At 33.9% G+C, this 23672-nt stretch overlaps 1 protein-coding gene across 1 annotated transcript in view; it reads right to left on the bottom strand.

The window, feature by feature from the left end:
- Plxdc2 (plexin domain containing 2) overlaps nucleotides 1-23672 on the bottom strand; it is a 429295-nt gene that overhangs the window by 114267 nt on the left and 291356 nt on the right. Inside the window, exons 5-6 of the mRNA XM_004859945.3 lie at nucleotides 9041-9163; nucleotides 4345-4463 (exon numbers count right to left, since the gene is read on the bottom strand). Coding sequence (XP_004860002.2) covers nucleotides 4345-4463; nucleotides 9041-9163 — 242 coding nt within the window. The remainder of the gene's footprint in view (nucleotides 1-4344; nucleotides 4464-9040; nucleotides 9164-23672) is intronic.

The following is a 23672-nucleotide window of genomic DNA, read 5'->3' as shown; positions in this document are numbered from 1 at the left end:
TTCTTACACTATGGCACATAGACAAAAAGTTAAAATGTCAGGTGATTTTATATGTGTGATAACTAACTAAAATACAAAATACATCCAAACATGTAAATGAAATAGATCTTGGATAAAGCTATGTAGATAAAAATGTAATACTTCAGGGTTGGGGATTTAGCTCAGTGGTTTCACTGCCTGCTGGGCAAGTGCAAGGAGCCGAGTTCGATCCCCAGTACCAAAAAAAAAAAAAAGTAATACTTCATGTATTTAAAATACGGAGAAGAGCTATGATATAAAATACTCCAAGACTACATTTCCTTAGAATTATTCCTAAAGTTTTTAATCAAGATTTTATTCTGTATGAATATATATGTGTATGAATATATATGTTTGTATTTGTTTTAGCAAGTGTTCATCTCTTAATATTTGCAAGCTGATAACCATAAATGAAAGCTCATTACAGTTTAAATAAGAGAAACAGTCTTCAAAGAAATTTATAAAATGCTTTAAAGGGCCCCATTGAAACCTACAGCTAATTAGTAGTGGTTATTACTTAACTACGGACTCTCCCACAGAGGCAGTAAATGTTACACTGAGGAACATTAGGCTTAAATACTTAAATGGTGGAATAAATTAAAAAGTGACCATACTTAATAACAGTAAAGCTTCTTTATGTTGACCTCTTCTAAAATTTGCTGTTGAAGGAGACAGTAAGGTATAGAACCAGGAAAATTGAGAGAATGGGCTAATTCCTGGGCTAGCATCCATTCTGTAGGATTTCCTCCTGTTACCATATAGCAGAACCACATGATTTTGTAAGAATTGCTGTAGGGTCACCTAATGACCACCGTATGTCCTTGACTCTGTGTCACTCACATGAGGTGGTGAAAGAAAAGTAATCAAATTTTCAATAGACACAGAGAATCACTTCCTCTCTCAGCTTGTACCTGGTTCTAGAGTATGGTGAGTTTAAAAATATGTCAAGTAAAGAGAGATGAAATAAGGGATAGGAAGTGTGACTGATAAAACATGATGGGGGGCCGAGATAGACAGCATCAAGGACTGGTAGGAATGTAGTTGCTTCACGTCTCTAACACTGCTGGAATGAAATTATGGAGCCTCAGTAGTTTCTTTCTTTGATTATCAACAGACAAGAAATTTCAGCCCATAGCAGTTGTAATCAAGCTATTCAGCAGCAATTCAAAATGATATAAAGATTCTCGAGTAATCGGTAGTTATTAATAGAATAGGAAATGGGAATTTGGCTTTTGATTTCATTTCTTTTAGAAAAGATCCATTTCTTTTAAACTATGTACAGCTTCTTTTCATCTTTAAAAAAATTAATAAGATAAATGCTACAGAAAGGCAAACCACTCTTAACTGTGCTCCAACCTTGATGGTTCTGTAATGATGATCCTTAAATAGGAATGGCAGTGGAGGACAACAAACTGAGTGAACCGATTCAGCTATCTTGACAAGGGAGTTCCCCAGAAGGCAGGCTAATATGTGGTCAGATCTATGGGTTCTGGAATTATATTTCTTTGGTTGAATCTTTTCCCCATAATTTTGGGAAAGTTTCTTACCCTCTCTGGCTATTGCAGTTTCCTTTTCTGTAAATAACAAGTCGTTACCTCATAGTCTTTCTGAGAGTCAATTCTAAGCATATAGGTCAGTGCTTGGCATATATAAGGAGGAAAAAAAATGCTACATTTTTTTCATGCTTGGAGGATATTATTTAAAATGAATGGACTTCCACTTTTGGTTATGGCAGATAAACTCACATAGTAACATTCTTACTACTTAGAATAAGCAGGAAAGATAGAAAAATTTGTGAAAAGCATCTGATGAGTGCATTAGGTAGATATCAAAAAGTAACGACAGGAAAGACAAGATCCCAGAGAAGGAAAATCACAGAAGTAAAACTGAGATAGGAAATGGCATGGCTTAAGATGGCTGGGAAGAGAGGCATGGTGGAACCCCAGGATCTACACAGCACTGCTTCTCAGGACCCCCATATATAGAACTTCCCCAGGATTCCCAGGAGATGTGGATGACATATAAGCACACAGGTGCCACGAGGAGCCTGCTATCCTGTCTCTCTATGGTGACCCGACCTATGTCTTCCAAACCAGGGTGCACTTTTATTTCGGTTTATTTTATTTTTACTCTCTTGTTTGGCCCAAGTTTGCTCTGCAGGGCTAGTTCCTTCCTCACACCTACTTTTCAAATAAACTTTTGGCATTGTTTTTTTTTTCATTCAATTCTTTGTTCAAGGTGAGAAAGACCTGGAATACATTTAATTGGTAAGCCATTTCTGAAAGGAACCACCCAATAACAAAACCAACATCACTTTCTCATCCAGCATTTGCACATTTATAAGGAAGGTTCAGAGACTGAGAAATTGAATGGAATTTTAGCCTGTTTCATGAAGCTGAAGAAAAATACAAGGTTTCTGAGCCATTATGGCAAAAGGTCCATAAATATCCTGGCTTTTGGTCAAGATTCCAAAAAGAATATAATTTTAAGAGTATAATACTCCAGTCTTTATGAAGACCAGTGCTCAACTTTGAATAAGCTTAGCCCCTTACAAATTTAAGTAACCTGTCTTATTCTAACTGCCAAATCAAAATCAAAGCCAAAACTGGGCTGGGGATTTAGCTCAGAGGTTTGGCCACCTGCCTCACAAGCACAAGGTCCTGAGTTCGATCCTGGTACCAAACAACAACAACAACGAATGTCTTTGTATTTACCAGGGTATATATTTTTATACCATATTTGAAGGTTTATTTGGGATATATTGCCAAAACCTTCAACAACCACTAAATGATGCAAGTTGTTTGTCAATTGTTATGTGTTCAGACAGTGTATAAATTGCTTAACAATTTGAAACAAAGTTCTCAAAAAATGAGCAAATAGCGTCCATGTTGTTGATTTTTTTTTTTTGGTGGGTATTTTTGTCATCAAAACGATAGCAATTTTGAAAGAAACCAAATTTCCTAAGTGTCATTATTGTTTTAAAAATTTCAATGCCACATGTGTCACTTCTCCATAAATACTTTAGATTCTGACAATTAAAATGATACAGTCCTTCTATGAAGGCTTTTAGTTCAGATAGTGAGATGTCATGATAAATATATTTTTGAGTATTACTATTGATACATATAAAATATTTTACTTGTATTTAATTATTAGTATACTGAGAGTCCATTTACATTATTGCCCCACGTAAGTGGAAATAAAAAAGTAGAAAACCTCCTTGAAACAGTAGAAAGATCTGACATAGTTATTGGATTTGTAGAATTTGGTTTATCTAGAATTTATCCCTCACTTTATAGGCTAGAATCTAGTGATGACAAACCTTCTGAGCTTTCAATGATAACAAACAGCCACTGCAGCATGTGTGCCATAAGTTTTCCACCACTAAACTAGATGGATTTCGGATTTGACCAAAGTGAATCCTTTTTTTATCAATGTTTTCTTTATAATCAGGTATTCATCTTCCAAAAGGAAAGACAATCCTTCAGTTGAAAAGATAAGGAGTCTGTATTACCATAAATATCCATTAATCCATGGGTTAATAACACCTATTATTAATTCACATTGTCAGGATTTCTCTCATAACTACTGTCTGCCTAAGATAGTACATCTGTAAATCTTGGAACTTTATTCCTGTGTTCTTTATGAAATAGACCTTAATCACAGTCAAAAGAATTTGAAATCAAACACACTATTATTCTAGTTTAAGCATTCTGTAAACTTAAGGCTACAATTTAGGACATTTTCATTCTTTACTTTGTCAAATTGTTAAAATGAAAGAAGCCATAAGTTTAAATTCCCTTGTTCTTGCTGAGACTGAGGGCTCTAATTAATTATTCCTATCAGATTTCAATAAATATTAGCCGAAGGGATTGTAGACGCAACCATCCTAGAACCCTCAGTACTGAATTACTGAGCTAGTCAAGTTTTTATGTTTACTAATACTTTTGGAATCAGAACCAGAAAATGTCACAGAAATCAACAAGGCCAAAAACAAAAGAAAAACAATATGAACATTTAGATACAGATGAGAAATTCTTCCAAGTCAGAATTTTTTTTCTTAGTACTTTCACTATAATTATTCTGTAACTTTATAAAATTATTGAACCATAATGCCAACGATATCAGAGTACAAAATAAAACCAAACCCCCCAAAATTAAATATCAGTGCTACCCAGAACATAAAAAGATTTTTTTTAAGTGAAAGAAATCAATTGGTAAGAACAATATTTTAAGTTGATTACTGAAACATAATGTACTTGACACTTGAAGCAAAGGATCATGGTCCAGGTCAAAGGGTAGGGAAATCACCCAAACATGACTTACTTCTTTGTATCCGAAGATGATGCGTCCATCCATAAGAAGAGTTGCCTGGAATGTGAAGCTTCCCAGGTTGTAATTATCCTGCAGATGTACATGGTCCCATTGGACAACTAGTGCTGTCCCTAATGGGAGAAAGAAGAAATGCAATGAGAAAAAAATATGAATCAATTCACAGGAATGTTAGTCTGGCCTCCAAAGACAGTAGTTATGCTATTTCAATTTTATGTGGTCAATTGGAATTCTGATATTGAAATAGCATTTAGGATCGCTTTTAAAGGATTGAATATTCTCTAAATATTTGGTAAAACTCTAACCTCATACTAAGGTTAATATTGAGCCAAGCCAGTATGGGGGAATTTTGCCTTAGGAATTTCATTAATGTTAATGGACACTGTCTGCTTAAATTTCCATGAGCCACTTTCAAAACAGCCCAAGTGGATTGAATGAACTTCAAATACGTTTGATAAATGCCAAGAAGGAATATACTCAAAAAACCCAGGCCCACTTATAAAAGATGTGACAATGTCTTTTCCATACTTAGTTATATTCTTCCACATTGAAGAAGTTCCTTTAACAGTAGTGGGAATTTTCTTCTTTGATTCACAATGCCTGCATTTCTGTCTTTGTTGTATGGCTTCCAGGAGCTGCAAGGTAGCTTGAAGAACCCTGAGCTAAGATTTCTGAAGTCCCCTTGAAGTGCACTGGGGTGAATCTGCAGGCTGTATGCTAAAATCTGATGCCTCAATCTGCCAGTGTTTACTATGAAACTATTAACATGAAATATAAGTTGAAAAACTGTTTAATACTCAAATCACCAATGAATATTCATATTTTCTATGCAACTGACCTGGTGCATTCTATTTTTTTTTTTTTAAGAAAACAAAGCAGGTAAGCCCTCTGCTTAGTTCTAGATGTTGGATTTTTTCTTTGGTTAAAAAAGTCTTGCTGTCAAAAAGTTGTGTTAAAAATGAAACACAGAACTAAGAGAGCAAAGCTTACCTTCTGTAGAAGATATGTGATTCAAAAAAATAAATCACTATCATGTGGCAAAATATTTTCAGCAAGCATTTTGTGCTGTTAGTAATGTACAAAAATTCTTGAGTTAGCTGACAACTTTAAATATACTGTCACTTCAAATATTTTGAATATCCAATTGTGAATATGTAAGGGATATTGAACTATAGAGACAAACTGTATTTCTTTGGAGGAAAAATTTAGAAATTAAGAAAATGTTATTGAACTTGATCTGGGTGCTTTTAGCCAGAGCGAAACATCACGGATTCTGGCCAAGAAGACCCAAGGCCTTTCCTTCCATGGGCATGTCCAGGTCTATGCTACCATCTCTTTTAAGGTAGAAAAGGCTAGAAGGTAATCTGAGCCAGGAGGGAAACTGCCCATAATGTTGTGATTACAAGGCTTTCTGCACATGAAATGACTCTAAACTTCTTCTGCATGCCCCATGTTTTTAACTCTCAAGCTTCAGTCTTTGTCTCACTCTTTAATTTCTATCACAGCCTTGTGGTGCAGTGGTAGCAAGAGCTAGATGGCAGAGGACCTAGACCGAAGTCCTGCCTCCGTAATCCTTCTGTGTAAGGATGGCTACAGCTAACTTGTGTGCACTGCTCCCTCCTCTCCTCTAACACGGGAAGCCATAACTCTTGTCCTCAAGGGTGTTCTGCATTGAATACAAGAAAATACAGTGAAAGTGAGAGTTCTACATGAATTAGCCAAATGTTTTAATGAAAATCCCAATGAAGCTATTCCTAACACTGTCATGTTAGCAGAAAGTTTTAAGAAAGAACACTGTAAATGTTAAGTTTTATATTCTATTATGGTATAGCTCCTCCGGTATTTGTTGATTTCAATGCTCTTACACAATATCAGCAGAAAGATTGTTGAGTATATATGTTTTCATTAAATTTTAAAATAAGCTAAATATTTCTATTCTGTTATCAAAGAAACAATATTTCAAGTTTCACCTTTTATTAAATATTGCTCTAGGCAGGTGACTGGGAGTGGCATTTAGAAATAAATGTTGGCTCTGATCTGCTTCTTAGTATTTTTGTAACCAGTTCCTTACTCAAAATATTGCTTTTCAAGCAATGCATTGTATGGGAAACTGGTAAGTGGACCGGGAAGGCAATTTCCTTGAAAAACTATGATGTAAGAGAATATATGATTAAAAGAAAATCATGCACTGAAGAACTAAATCTACATTTCCAAAGAGCCGGAAGCTACTTAAATGCACTAATCAGACCACATGAGCTGCTAAACCATCCTACTGGGACAGAGTTTCCTTAACCATAATAAAGTTGCCTCATCAGTAACAGATACCAGTTCTTTAACTTCAAAACAAAAACAGAACTAGGATGAACTAGTGCTACTTAAGGTCATTAACAACTCCAAATTTTCTGATTCTAAACTTGATCAGATTTTCTGGTCACTGATAAGAATTATATTGCATTGTTTATTCTTTATGAGCCATCAAATTATTTTTCTAGTAAAAGTGGTTACTTTTATTGCTTTGCCATTTTTTGTGCATTAATATTCTGTGATTGATTTAGATCACAGTTACCACTCAGGCAAGCTACAGCCTTTCCAAGCATCAACTCATTTTAAAAATCTAGTGTTTTAATTCTTATAGAAATATCATAAAAGAAAGATGCTAACCTGCTGCTGTCTCCTCTAGAGGTGTTTTGCTTTTCTAAAATGCTGCTTGTCAGCCTTACGCATTGTATCAATGATCCTAGCCAATCAATGTTGAGAATATTTCAGCATGCTGCTGAAACAGGACTTTGTGAAGAGTCTTACAGTTTTGGAAAGTACTTCCTTTATTAAAAACACACAATAATTACTCATCATTCATTATCATATTGTAGAGACTCAGTATTCCCACTTTTCATTCCACAGAAAGTATTTAATAAGGTAAAAACGTAATTCTTTAGTAGTAACATAGTTACAATTCTTAGGAGTTAAAACTCCTATATTTATTTATTTTTTATTTATCCATTCATTGAGTATTTATTAAGGACCTATTACTTTAGGTATGTTGGCCAGGAACTGAGGTAGTTTTCTCATCAGAGACATAGCCTTTGTTTTCAATGAATTTAGAGCCAGATGAAAAGATACACATACATTTTTAAAAAATCACTGAAATAAGAGTCAAGTTCAAATATTGAGCTCTCTAGGAAGACAGTATATGAGAGAATAGATGAAGGGGAGAGTCATTAAGCATACTTTATGATTTTGATACTAATTATATAAAAACTTGTTCCTCAGAATCCCGTGTTCATAAATCAATGTCCCTAACATTGAATAAGTGAGAGCGCTTAGGAAATAATCAACTTTCATCAAATCATTTCTTAATTCAAGTAGGTTTCTAAGGTGATTTTGTATGAGCGAGCAGAGTAAGCTCCACGTAAAATTTTAGCTGGATTTGTGCCTCAAATATACTTGCAAGCTACTTGTACATTCATATGCATTACCACCTTAGGAGTGTGAACAAAAAAAAAAATGGAAGAATTAAATATATCAGTTCTTAAAATAACAGACAAATAATTATTATGGCTAATATTTACATTTTACATTTTTGATGTGATTCAAATTATTTAAAATATATTATTTTACCCATAATTTCTTTTCTCTACCAAAGATAAAGTTTTCAATGAGACATAGAAACAAAAAAAGTTTGCCTCCAAGACCTTGAATTTATTGTTTGGATTTCATGTAATATTATTAATATTAACATTATTTGTTATTATAAGATTATTTATTATGATATTATTTACATTACCAATGATCAATTAATAATAATGATAATTTTTATTGGCAGTACTGAGGATTGAACCAAGGGCCTCCACATTGAGCTAAACCTCCAGCTCTTTTAATATTTTTCTTCTTTTTTTCCCTTTTTTTCTTTCCTTTTTTTTTCAGCTGTTTTAATATATTGAGGCAGGCTCTTGCTGAGTTTCTAAGTTGCCTGAGATGGAGCTGAATTTGTTATTTTCCTGCCTCAGCCTCCTAGAGTGCTGAAATTCTTATTTGGATGTTAATGACATTTAATAAAATATTTTAGGTTTTCCCTATTTTATTTGTCCCCCCCCAATATAGGGATAGATTGTTGTCAGCACACATGATAAATATTGACAGGATCTATTTAATATTTTAAAGTCAGAAAAATTTTATTTTTAAGTATATTTTAAATACTTACTACCTTATATTTGTAAAAAGATGTGTTCATCTAATGGATAACTAGAGTTCATAGGTTGTTAATATCACATAATACGCTACTTGCCTCCACTTAAAGATTGGAACTAGCAAAATTGTACTCTTGTGGATTTTTAAAACAGGAAATACTTTCAAAACTGGATCTAAATAAATGTATTTGCTTTCCTCGAGGGGTTATCTAGAACAACTCTTCTATTACACTGCAGATAAGGTGTTAAGAAACATTTATCAAATGAATGAATGAAAAATGAATGAAGAATGAATGAAGAATGAGGACCATCTGGCCATGTGCTTTATATGACATCCTAATGGTTAACAGTGTTCTTTGCTGTTTCAGGACATTTGTAGTTTAAGAATTGCCCCAGCTACCAACCTGCAAGAAAACCCCAAAGTCTTACAGAAATGTTAACATGAATCTCATGCTTGATGTTTCAAAATGTACATTCAACAAAATAGGCTAACCAATACGCACCATTATCAAAATATCTGACTGTTGAATTTCTGGATACGCTGGGATCAAAATTTGCCATTAAAGGTGCAATGTACTGAGTGGCCGTGAGCATTCGATGCACAACTTCTCCTGTGTATATGAAGCCTAGAATTAGGGAAACATGACATCCGTTAAGAAAAAGACACTCAGATGAAACTGATATTAAAATATCTCCAACTAAATCACAATCGTATTTTGAAAATAAAATATCGTAAGTTACATTTTTATACAGGGAAATAATGTCTTAGTCTAGATTAATAACACCTGGCATATAATTTGGAAGTACTTTGCAGACTGAAAAATCAGAAATCTATGAGGTGTACAAATTTAATTGTGGGAAAAGTGACTATTCCCTAGAAAAAATAATTAGGATGAAAAATGCTAATATAGTATTACAAACACCCAAATATTCAGATTTTCTATTATTAGTCCCTTATTATTTTGACATTAACTAGTATGAAAGTCCCTTTTACAAATACATTTATTTTCATGATATTTATTTGGATTTTCTTAAACTGCGAATTTAGGGTAGGACATTTTAGAAATGTCACATGCTGAAGTGCAGAGAATATTTTCTATTCCTTTTGTTTGTTTTTAATTGAAAGAGGGCTACATACCCATGGTGAGGCTTTCAAATTTCTCAGATTGCTCAAGCCTTTATAATAGTAGAATCCTATCAAGGAGATAAAGTCTGTATGTTTCCAGATAAGATGGCAAAATATTGACAACACACAAGTGCCTCTATTTAGAGAGTTATCAATGCCAGTCTATGCTAGCAGTTGGATAATGAGACAGAATTTACTATGGAGGACTTCGTCTTTGAATTAACTTTCAATAGCTCTTATGTTATGATTCTAACCCATTTTCAATTATTCACACTACATTTATTTACTTTGTGGATTATCCATGACAAATTGTTAATCCTATACTGGCTCCTTGCCTCCAAAGTCTTTAGCTGCTTGAAAGAAAGCCAGCTCAGGGAATGCTAAGTGATTTAAATATTAATCTATGAAATGCACAATTAAGTATAAATATGCAAATGGACACACACAGTATTATACAATAAAATGCAAAACAAATTATTTGTGACAATGCAATTGTCATTAGGCAATCATGAGTTAACTATCTGAGGCTGCTATCGATCATTTTTCTATTTTCACAAGAATTAATAAAACATACAAGATTTTTTAAAATCACTTAAATAACTGTGTGGTATTTAAGTGTCAAAGTAGTGTTACCTCACTTATGATTTTATTGGCATATTGTGGTGTTTATTTCTCCAAATTCTGAACTGTGGTTTTTAAGTAAGCTATTGTAGAATTAAATCTGTAGTTATTTACAGATTTAGTAAATCATTTTTTATTTATTAAAAAGATCTTGAAAGTTCTTTACTAGGAAACATTATGTTGATATGGTTATTGTTTCTATTTTATTTCTGTCTAGATTTTTGGTCATATTCTTAATGTTCAAAGTCTAGTGCCACAACTTTAAAATTATAAACATAAAGGTTAACTGTTTTGGGGGGTCTATGATTTATTTCTGTTATTTTACTTTGTACTGGGGGTCGAACTCAGGACCTTGCGCTTGCGAGGCAGGCACTATGTCACTGAGCTAAATACCCAGCTGATTTATTTTTATTCTTATCCTCATCAGCATGTATTTAAAATTTCATTGTTAAAATGGATACAAGAATTCAACAGATGTAACCTTTAAGTAAAATATTTGAATTGCACTGTGACAGAATTTTTTCAGAGAGGACAGCTCCAGATGGCTCTAGCCCTTCTCTGTATCTCTATGCACTAACAGAAGAAACTCTTTAACTTAGGGGACAGAGGGAAGTAATTCAAGGCAGGAAGATAATTTTAAATCAGTGCCAAATCCATTTTCCAAAACAACTACATAAGAAAAGCAGCACTAATTCCTAGAAATAGAGTTACAAAATTTGATGATTTCAGATACTTATTTTTCTTTTTTCATTAAACAATTTTTTGATTGATACATAATATTTGCATGTATTTATGAATATCATGTAATGGGTATTTTGTTTTGTTTTTTGTTTTTGGTACCAGGGATCAAATTTGGGACCTTGTGGTTGTGAGGCAGGCACCAGAACCATTGAGTGAAATCCCCGGCCCCAATACCACATGTTTTGATTCATGGCTATACAGTATTGAACAAAGACCAACTTGGGGTAACTGGGGTAACTAGCATATCCATCCCCTTATGCATTTATCATATTTTTATACTGAGTGTATTAAAAATCTTCTCTAACTACTTTGAGATAGACAGTGCATTATTGTTAATTATATTCACTTTCCGTGTCATAGAACACCAGAATTTCTTCCTTCTATATGACTGTCATGTTATGTTAGTCAGTCTCTTACCATTCAGCCTACTCTTCTCAGTCGCTGGTAATCTGTGTTCTACTCTCAACTTCTCTAGATCAACCTCTTTAGATTCTGCCTATGTAATTATTACTGTTAATGTTTAAAATAAATGAGATATACACATGAATCCCTCACTATTTCAACAAAGATTCGGCAAGATATTATTCTTTATTCTCTGTAACTCAATTTTCATATTACGGGGACAATTAACTGTTGCTTCCTTTGTTCAGAGAGTTTTCAAAGACTACAATTACCCATATTTCCAAAGTAAAATTTCACATTGTTTCCAAAGAACTAAGTTAAAATACAGAAGCATTTGTTAATAGTAAGAGTTATGGTTATAATTTCCATTATTGCAACATTACTATAAATTATAACTTCTATGAATATTAGAGTTGTTATAACCAGTGAAGGAGAAACAGCTACTGCAATTCCTAACATGTCTACCACTACTATTAATTACTATTACCATTATTAATAACATCCCTGCCAAAAAATGTGAAAAATAAGCCAAGGATGATAAAAACCCACTACTCTGAAAATATGTTACATTTTGATAATCTAGGAAATACTTACTTGTTTTTCTTGGCCATAATAAATACTGATTCCTGTCAATATCTTTGATCGGAATTCTGGTTAGTTCTTAACACTTGATTATAGCAAAGAGTTCTACTTAGTTTTTAAATTTTGAGAATTTAAAAATACCATCTCTGCAGTGGTTAAAAACTGAGTGGAGAGAAACAAGCTTATTGAAAGGAGAAATGCAATTAAGTGTTGAATAAGAACCAGCTATGCAAATTAACGCAAGACAAATTTTCCAAAGCTTTAAAGGCATTCCTAGTGACTAACACACTAATTAGACATGTACCTCTTTACTTTGGTTGCCCTGGGCATGCCTACTTGTAGAAAAAAATAGTTCATTTTTCTGGCCCTTCACATTTGAGGCGAATTTAAACAATACATTTTAATTATTTTCTCCAAACTCCTTTACTCATTTGGATGACTAAACGTAAAACAGCTTTGCTTATTATGTACTTCTAATATAAACAGCAATCATTGGACTAGTAAAGTAGAAAAGTTATTACTAGCCAGGTAAGTTAGGACTCAGAAGAATACCTTTATTTAAAAGTAAACAGGTTTTGCTCTTTGAATCTCAAATAATAACTCACACATTCCCTTCCCTTTTCCGGTTACTAGTAAACCCAGAGTCAAGTTCTGGACTTCATTTGTAATCAACAGTTTTGTTCTTATAACTTGACAGGTCTCCTGGGATGCTTTCAGTAGGTGGTCTGGAGTTACTTGAATAATCTGATTTTCAATATATAAATCCCATCTAAATCACTTGGGGACTCTATCATTGTAGATTCTGCTATGAATAAATCTCATTCATTCATTATCTATTTATTAATCACTAAAGCCCTGTAGTTACTATAGGTCTTTAATAATTATGATACATACATATTGTGATCTTTATATAGTATTAATCAGATCAAATAGATTGGGTTTTTTGGTACCGGGGATTGAACTTGGGACCTTGCACTTTAGAGTGATTACTAATAGATCAAATAGATGAAATTTATGGATAAGGATTTGGAAAACAGATTTTTCAGTCTGATTTTTCATCAGAAAAATGCTATGATAACAATGATAATCTATAAAGGCCTTTAAAATACATTGCTTTCATAATTCAATATTTTATTATTACCATAAATTTAAGAAGAAAGATGATGTATGACTTCCACTTGTTAAATGAAGTGTCTCATTAGGCTGGGTAATTTGCCCAAAGCCACACGTGTAGGCTAGGGCTTTAGATTCCACATTTTTGGAGTGTGCATGTTATGTTTTAGAGTTCATTATTACTACAACCTTATATCATGTACTATTGAGGATAGTAAGTTAGGTAGTGTTCTTTTACTTCTCTTGAAGTCATTTCTAAGACCACCATGCTACAAATGCTGACAACTCCTATCGCAAGTTAGAGATGCCCTAATAAGATTTCTCAGAATTATGTCTCCTCCCCCACTGGATTTTATGCTTACCCATGGACATTAAGGAGGAAAATACTTGTATCTCCTGTGTGAATATTTCAGTAGTATCTATACCTTAGAGCAGAATGGGAATCATCTCAAATCCTGAGGCTTTTTTTTTGTATTGCCAAAGCCTTTGGTCTTTTAATAAGAAGATAGTATAAATATGTTTAAATTAGATTCCATCATTGCAACCTACCAAATGATACTGAAATTGATGGGAGAATCACACGCAATTAGAGCAGTTATTTCATTGTAAAATCAAATTATTTCACAGTGGCGTGACTAAAGTACTTAACCTGTCCATGGCTCAGTTCTCTAATTTTTTATTAGTATGTGTTCCCAATATATAATGAATGCATTTATTGAGGGGAGTTGGTACATATATCATCATACACATAGCACATCTTAGTCCTTTTTATTTCCTTCTATAAGAAGAAACTAGAGGAAATTGAAGTGATCAGCTGGCTTTCTGCAAATTTCTATTTTTAATGCTCTTCTTTAGTGCTTTTGATGTAAGCTGATACCAATTTTTACCCTTAGAGGTATTTTCTGTCTTATATATATTAGTTCAGTAAACTTATAACAGTGTGTTTATGACTTTAAAACTATGCTTCAGACCTAAATGCCTCCATTATATTTATCTGAATTACTCCTACATGGGACGGGGTAGACCACTGAATGTACAGTAACTGTGAGGCAATGGATTCATTAATGCCCACAGTTATTAGTTTGATTTATCTTTACTTATACTCTGATAGAAAAAGCACCTTGTAAAAACATTAACCCCCTATTGGTTGCAGATGATTGTTTCATTTAATTGGAAGTGTCACAGTAATAAAAGAAGCATGAAGAGGTTATAATTGCCCATGAAACATCCTATAAAACTTTAATGTGCAAGGGGATACATGAAATATTCTATTTCATCATCTTTCTGTTGATATTTTTGACCCTAGAGGTAAGACTGGAGTCAATATAAAAGCCTGTAGGGCACTGAATATTTCTAGTTAAATGCTACTTTTAGCGTACAAATGGCAATGGTGTATATCACCTTTGTCATCTTCGTACTGACATTTACTGTGATCTCTACACATTATTAATCCAATCCTGAAGCTAATGGATAAAGACTTGGAGAACAGATTTCTCATTAACCTCATATATGACGTGCTCTACTTTCATTCATGGAAAGCTGGCTGATTTAACTGGATGCGGTTTGTGGTTATTGTTTTGTCAACTGTTCAGTGTTGGTGGTGGACAACTTACATAAAGCAAACAAATGAAGTCTGACCATAATTTACTCATGTTTTGTACAAATTTTATTTTATAAGTCATAATATATTTTCCTATGCTATAAAATATCCTATTTAAGACAAATGCTCATTTATAATTTAGTCACTGTTTTAAAGCAAAACCATATGTAGCAGCAATTGCTAATTTGAAAATTAAAAGTTATGGTAAATTATCTGGTAAAGTGACTGTCTAGTAGCTAGGACTATACAATGACAGGTTTCATGTAATGGGGTTCCTTCGGACACAGTTCACTGGGAAGATGTTGGTTTGTACATGCAATCTAGACAATTGATACAAAAAAAATACTGAAATTCATATGCGTTTACTAACCACTGGTTCCCAGTAGAAAAATCTATAATATTGTCAATCACCAAGTATTTCCCTTTACAATTCCAAGTAGCTATTTAGTTAAAATACAGCAAGAATACATATTAAGATATACACCTGGATTCCTAACAAGTAACCTTTAATATTATTTATCACCAATCATTTTCCTTTTTATTTTTAGCCAGCTGTAAAGGTAAAAAAAATTAAATATATGTTATGTACTAACTAACTATACATATAGTTTATATATATATATATATATATAGTGTTAAATATTTCTCATATTATAGACTTCCTCATTATATTGGTTTAAGGAATCATTGAGGATTACAAACCAAAAAAATCCATTTCTTGCAAAATGAGCAAAATGTGGCAACTCGGCTATCTACTGCAAATTATGTTCATGAAATTACCAATATATTCAGTGTCTCTCCCCAGTGCTAGAAGAACGGGAACCAAAGTGTATAGATGAGGGGAGGAAGATAAAGAAAAATTTCATACATTCCTCATCCATTTTCATTTTGAACTAATAACAAAATTGTTGCTTTTAGTTTCTCCTTTTCATTTTGTGCCTCAAAACATCAAAAAGTCAATGTAACTGGTTCTTAGTTGATTCATGTTAATTCCACTGTCAACAGCTCCCTTCCCCATCTCTCTCAATGCTTCATACTTTTAGGGCTTCTAAATTCACATTCGCCCTGCAGACCAGGAATGGAGATTCTGAGAGTTACATAATGCACAATATCAGTGGCTTTTCATCCTGGCCTTGAACGGATCTTTTTTGTTTTGAAAATCCCACTTATCTCTTCTCTTCAGGTAGATCCAAGTAATATTTTAAAAGCCTTAATCATATACGGATAATAGTATCAGCAACATGGCAGAGTATTAGTGTTCAGTGCATATCTACTCTCAGAAACATTGAATTGAACAACTATTTTTGGATAGAGTGGTACCTTCAGAAGGATTAAGGAACGCAGGTCCAAGGTTACAGTACTGGGGTGAAGCATGGAAGTAGGAAGGCACATTGACGAGGGTAGGACGGATAGTTTCAGTTATCCATGTCACCCTTTGCCAAAGTCTCCATAGTAAGAAGAGAGATTTACTTTTTTTGTAGCAAAAAGAGAACAAAATGAGAACTTAACATTGGCAACTTTAGCCCTACCACCAACCAAGCTCATATCAGTGAACACTAGCAAATTCCAGCATCAGGCAGCCTTCTGAAGACCCAGATTCCAGGTTTTCCTCAAACTTGAATCTTCAGATTTATCCTTTTGATTCTAGGATTCAGGTTGGTCACAGAACCAGTTTTCTTTCCATGTTCCCAGGCTCAGGATGACCCAGCACCAGTTTATTTATATACACCCAGAATTCAGACAGACATCAATAGACCCAGTTACCAGGCTCACCCCAGTGAACCCTGTTGGTATCAGGCTAACCTCTACAGATCCAGGCTCCACACCCTCATTTGTGGACACAAGTTCAATGCCTGCAAGTATGGACCCAATCACTATGTCCGTTCTGTAAATCTAAACTCCAAGCTTGCATCCACAGTTCCAATGTAATAGTTTAGATCAAAAATGCCCCCCAAGAGCCTCATGCACTTAGCTCCCCTTCTCTCTTTCTGATCTGTGTTTACCATGACCTTCCTGCTATGGAATTAGCCAACTATGCCTCCAAAATTGATCCAAAAGACACCCAGGTACCACCTGGTACCAGGCACTAATTGTGGACTGAAGCACTGGGCCCATCTACCAACTGACCCAGGCAACCAGCCTGCAAGCCCACTGACAGATGCCATTAGCCGCTTGCTCAGGATTTCTGGATAAGTAGGAGGGGAAGAAAAGCCTGTTTCTTCAGATTCACAGACACCAATGCAAGGCAACAAAGATCACAATCAGGTAAACACTAGGGCATCAAAATAACCAAATAAAACACCCATAACAGGTCTTACATAACTGAAGAACTACAAAATGTCTGACAAATGAATTATAATAATTATCAGTGAATTATAAGAGAACACAAATAAACAACTAAGTGATATCAAAACAGCAATACGTGAATAAAACAAGAAGTTTATCAAAGACACAGAACCACAAAAAAGAACCAAACAGAAATTCTGGAGCGGAAGAACACGATGATTGAACTGAAAAATTTAATAGAAAGTTTCAAGAGCAGAATCCAGCAAGCAGGGAAGTCAGAAAGCTTGCAGAAAGGTCATTAAAATTATCCAATCTGAAAAAGAGAAAAATAAAAGGAAAAAGAATGAGGAAAGCCTACATGTCTTGTGGGATACCATCAAGCAACCAATATACACATTTGGGAATTTCAGAAGGAAAAATGAAAGACACTGAAGCAGAATGTTTATTTAAAATAATAAACTTGTCAAAACTGGAGGGAGAAACATTCAGATTCATGAAGCCCAAAGAACCCCAAATAGATTAAACATAAAAAGATAATCACCAAAACACATGATTACATTCTCAAAAGTCAAAGAAAAAGAATTTTGAAGATGACAAGAGAAAAGCTCCTCGTCACATACAAGGGAACACGCATCAGTTTGTGAGTGGATTACTCAGCAGAAACATTGAGAGCAGGAGCAAGTCAGATATCTTTTGAATGTTGAAGAAAAACACTGGTTGCCAAGAATGTAATACCCACCAAAGTTAACCTTCACAAACCAGAGATAAAGACTTTCCCAGGCAAATAAAAACTAGACCCCCCCATCATTATACTTATAAGAAAAAAGGACAAATGTCTGTTCATTTCAGATGCCCATTTTCGAATTGGGTCTTTAAATTTGGGAGGTCTGATTTTTTTAAGTTCTTTATAGATTCAAGATAGTAGACCTTTGTCTGAGGAATGGCAGGTGAAGATTTTTTTCCCATATTGTGGGGTGTCTCTTCACACTGTGGGCACCTCAGAAGCTTTTAAATAAGAAGAGATCCCAGGGCCAGGGATTTAGCTCAGTGGTTTCACTGCCTGCTGCACAAACGCAAGGACCCAAGTTCAATCCCCGGTACCAAAAAAAAAAAAAAAAGATGAGATCCCATTTGTTCATTGTTTGTGCTAGTTCATGGGCAATTGAGGTTTTGTTCATAAAATCTTTCCCTGCACCAATGTTTTCAGGAGTTCTACCTAACCTCTGTTCCAGCAGATTCAGCATTTCCATTTTAATATTTAGATTGTTAATCCATTTCGATTTTAGTTTAGTGCATGGTGAGATATATAGATCTAGTTTTAGTCTTTGGTAAGTTGAAACCCAATTTTTCCAGCACCATTTATTAAAGAGTCTATCTTTCCTCCAGTGAGGGTATTTGGCTCCTTTATCAAAGATGAGATGGCTGAGTGTGTCTGGAGTTGTTTCTGCGTCTTCTAATCTGTTCCACTGGTCCTCAGGTCTGTTTCTTTGTCAGTACCATGCTGTTTTTTATCACAGTAGCTTTGTACTATAGTTTCAAGTTGGGGGTTGTGATACCCCCTGCCATGTCTCTGTTACCTAGAATTGTTTTTGCTATTCTGGGGCTCTTCTTGTTCCAAATGAATTTTTGGATTATTTCCTCAAAGTCCATGAAGTATGCTGCTGGGATTTCAATTGGAACTGCATTAAATCTATATAGCAGTTTGGGAAGTATGGCCATTTTCACTATGTTGATCCTTCCTACCCAGGAGCAGGGGATGTCTTTCCATTTTCTGATATCATCTTCAATCTCTCTTTTCAGAGTGCTATAGTTTTCAGAGAAGAGGTCTTTGATTTCTTTTGTTAGGTTGATTCCTACGTCTTTCAGTTTTTTAGATGCTATTGTGAAAGGAATTGTTTGCTCTTTTTCTGTTTCAGTGAGTCTGTTGTTCATGTAGAGGAAAGCTATTGATTTTTGTGTGTTGACCTTGTATCCAGCTACTTTACTGAATTTGTTTATTAAGTCTAGAAGACTTTTGGTGGAGTTCCTGGGGTCTTCTATATAGAGTATCATGTCATCTGAAATTATGACAATTTTCTCAGAAAAGAAGTAGAAATAGAAAATAAACATAAGAAAAAATGTTCAACATCACTGGTCATTCAAGAGATGCAAATGAAAACAACACTGTTATTCCATCTCACTCCAGAAAGAATGGCTGCTATCATGAAATCAACCAATAACAAATGCTGGTGGGGCTGTGGGGAAAGAGGAACCCTGCTCCACTGCTGGTGAGAGTGTAGACCGATGTAATCACTGTGGAAATCAGTATAGAGATACTTCAAAGAACTAGAACTGGAAGCCCCATTTGACCCAACTATTCCCCTGCTGGGTATCTTCCCCAAAGAATTAAAAGTATCATACCACAGTACTATATGTGCACCCATGGTCATAGCAGCACCATTTGTAATAGCTAAGACTTGGAAGCAGCCCAAATGCCCATGAACTGGAGACTGGATAAAGAAAATGTATTTTTTTTAATAAAAGGGAGAACTACTCAGCCATTAAAAATGAGAAATCAGAGGCATTTATAGCTAAATGGATGCACATTGAGGCGATCCTGTTAAGTGAAATAAATAGGGCAACATCTGTAAATACTGAATAGTTTCTCTAGTGTGAGAAACTGAAAGTGTAAATAAGGACTAAAAGGTATAATAGACAATGTTAAATAGGAAGAAACAGGGCAAAGGGGAAGGGGAAGTGGTAGGGGTAGGGGAAAGGAAAAAAGGGAATGGAATTAATATGAGAAAATGAAAAAATGGAAACAAAGTCTTTGTAAATAAGGAGGGATGGAACAGTTGAAGGGAGGGCAGGGGAAGGGGGAAAAATAAGAACCAAGAGAGATTATGCAAAGGTGAAAACTTCCAATGATGAATGTCATTATATTGTATACCTAAAATGCACCAATAAAATAAAATTGAAAAAAAAGAAAAAAGGAGTTTTTCTTTTTTTTTTTTGGTACCAGGCATTGAACTCGGGACCTTGTGCTTGTGAGGCAGGCAGTGGAACCACTGAGCTAAATCCCTGGCCCAAGGAGTTTTTCTTTTATCCTGAAAACATATGAAAAGATAAAAGAAAAAGGCCAGAATGTAGACAAACTCAGCATCTCTCAGTCATGGTACTTTTAATTGTAGTGTAAAAGTTAGAAGACAGACATACTAAATAAATATAATTATAATAATTTATTAATGGATATACAATATTAAAGATGAAAATTGTGAAATCAATTACATAAAATGTGTGGGGAGAAGTTAAAGTACACAATTTTCATATGTGATGAAAGTTCTTATCAGTTTAGAATAAACTGCTATAATTTGAAGATATTTTAAGCCTCATGCTAATTGTAAGGAAAAATTGGTAGTAGATGCACAGAAGATAAGCAAAAAGGAATCAAAGCATACAATCCCCCCCAATCAAATAACAAAAGAAGACAGCAAGATAGGAAGAAAGAAGGAATAACAAACTATTTAGAAAATAATTAACAAAATGGCAAAAATTAGTCTTTCCTATTAATAATTACTTTACGTGTGAGTTATATTCTCCAGTCAATAGACACATAGTGGCTAACTGGATAAACCAACAAAATTCAAGTTTATGAAGCCTACAAGATACTCACCTCACCTTTAAGAGTACACATAGGCTGAGAATGAAAGATATTCTCTATAAACAACAATAAAGGGGAGTGGTATTGGCTATTTACATCAGACAGAAGAAAGTTTAGTCAAAAACTGTCACAAGAAGCAAAGAAAATCACTGTATTATGACAAAGGGGTCAATTCATCAAAAGAACGTAACATTTATATGCCCCTAATATTGAACATCTAGTACAACTTGGGAGAGGGGACTAGATGGCAATACTATAACAGTAGGAGTCTTTAATACTACACTTTAAATGAGGGGTATGGTTTTTCTGTTTCATCCAAACGGAAAATCCATAAGGAAACAGAGGATTAGAAAAATGCTGTAGGCTAAAAAGGCCTAACATTCCATTCAATAATAGCACAATACACATTATTTTCATGTGCACATGGGACATTCCCTAGAATAGATCATGTATGATCAAAACATATGATGAATGTTTAAATTTTAAAAATGTATTACAGAAAAAGACATATTGCCATTAATCTTCCTTAAAATATTCTCCCTGTTTTCAAACACATTTATCCAATCATTCTTGACACTTTCTAAAGCTATTCTGGAAGTCCTCTTTCTTCATGTTGACCTGGATGCCAAGATGTCCTGAGTACATTCGAAATGTTTAGTTTTCATGACCATTTTGACTTTGGGGAAAAGCCAGAAGCCACATGGTGCCAGATCTGGTGAACAAGGTGAATGAAGATATACCATTATGGTTTTATTTGACAGAAATGGCCATAAATATAAATTAGAAACTGCTTCAGAAACTGGCTAGAACAATGATATAAATGTGTTCAAAGTGTAAATGTAATCTGCTTCAGAAAGTAGCAAGAATGATGAGAATACTTTGAGGGAGATTAATGGCAACATGTATTTTAATGTAATAATTGTTTAGAATTTAAGCATTTACCATAGTTTTTGATCACATTGCATATTAAGTTAAAAAAAGTCTTAACAGATTTAGGAAGATAGAATTTACAGGGAGTATTTTTCTGACTACAATATTATAAAACTATAAATCAGTAGAAAGAGATAAAATCAAAAAGTTTACAAATATGCAGAAATTAAACAACATCAATTGGTCAAATGATAAATTAAAAAAAGAAATCAACAACAGCTTTGAGGCAAATTACAATGCATACACATTTCAGAATTTATGGGATTCACAAAAGCACTTCTAGGAGAGCAGCTTACACAATAAATATCTACATGGAAAAGAAAAAGATACCAAAAAGCAACCTATTATTATACCACAAGGAATTAGAAAAAGAAAATAGGGCAAACTATCCCCAAAGTTACCAGAAGTAAGAAAATAATAAAGATCAGAGCAGAAATAAATGAAATCTATGCTAAAAATAGGAAAGGTAGATGAAATAAAGAATTAGTTTCTAAAAAAGATGAACAAGATTTAGTAACCGTTAGCTAAAGTGAAAAAAAAAGAGAGAACACTCAAAATTATAAATAAAAGAGGCATGACAGTTATTATCACAGAAATGAAAAGGGTCATAAGAGACTATTGTGAAAAATTATATGTCAAGAAATTATATATCCTGGAAGAAGTGAATAAAATCATAGAAAAAACCACACTAATAACATTTGTGGATCATGATTAATAACAGTGGATAATGATCCACATTAGTGGATCATGAAGAAAGAGAAAATCTGAGTAGTTTGATAAAATTAAAGAGGCTGAATCAATAATCAAAAACTTCCCAAAGAAAACTCCAGGTCCTGATGGTTTCATTGGTAAATTCTACAAACAATTAAAAATCCTAGCTACAGCAATTGTCAAGAAGAAGAAATAAAAAGCAACCAAATCAGCCAGAAAGAAAATTGTCTCTGCTTGAAGTTGACATGATCATACACATAGAAAATATCAAGACTTAACAAAAAATTGTGAAAACTAATAAACAAATTCCATAAGTGTACAAGATACAAAATCCACACACGAAAGTCACATGGGTTTCTATACACTGGCAATGAACCATCCAAGATAGAAGTTAAGAAAACAAACTCAGGGCTGGGGATTTAGCTCAGTGGTCCCACCACCTGCCTCCCAAGCCCAAGGTCCCAAGTTCGATCCCTGGTACCAAAAAAAAAAAAAAAAAGAAAGAAAGAAAGAAAAAGAAAACAAACTCATATTTTGTAGCATCAAAAATATTTAGGAATAAACTTAACTAAGGAAAGGAAAAACTTTTATACTGAAAGCTACAAAGCACTGAATAAAGAAATTGAAAACACAAAAAAATAACATTCTGTGTTCATAGGTTAAAAGAATTAAAATTATTAGAATGTTCATGTTACATAAAGCACTCAATAGTTTCAATTCAATTACTATCAACATTTCTTTGTTTTTTCACAGAAATAGAAAAAACTTTAAAATTTATGTAGAACCAAAATGGATCCAGAATAATCAAAGCAATCTTGGGCAAGATGAGCACAGATGGAGGTATCACATTACCTATTCTAAAATATAATACACAGCCATAGGAATCAAAGGAGAATGGTACTGGCATGGAAACATTTAATCCAATGAAATGAAATAAAGCCCCTGAATTAAATCCTCTTATTTACATTCATTTGATCTTCAGCAAAGTTATCAATAGTACACAGTGGGAGAAAGGACATGCTTTTCAGTAAATGGTGCTAGAAAAACTTGATATTGACATATAGAAGAATGAAATTGGATCCTACCTCATGCCATATACAAAAAATCAATGTAAAACAGATTAAAGACCTAAGTGTAAGAACAGATACTGTAAAACTACTAGAATAAAACACTGAAGAAAGCTGCTTGACATTGACCTAGGCACTGATTTGGGGGATAAAAGCAAAAACAGCCAAGTGGAATTGCATCAAACTAAAAAGTTCCTTCGGCACAGCAAAGAAAACAATCTGCTGAGTGAAGAGAAAATCCACAGAATATTTGCAAACCATGTATTTGTTAAGAGATCATTATCCAAAATATATAATAGACTCAACCCAATGGAAA

The sequence above is a fragment of the Heterocephalus glaber genome, unplaced genomic scaffold (genome assembly GCF_053883595.1).
Source record: "Heterocephalus glaber isolate CG9 unplaced genomic scaffold, H.glaber_assembly_v1.0 deba00000768, whole genome shotgun sequence".
In the NCBI taxonomy this organism is placed as follows: Eukaryota; Metazoa; Chordata; class Mammalia; order Rodentia; family Bathyergidae; genus Heterocephalus; species Heterocephalus glaber.
Note: the sequence above shows the minus strand (reverse complement) of the source record. Positions and strands in the feature narration are given on the sequence as shown.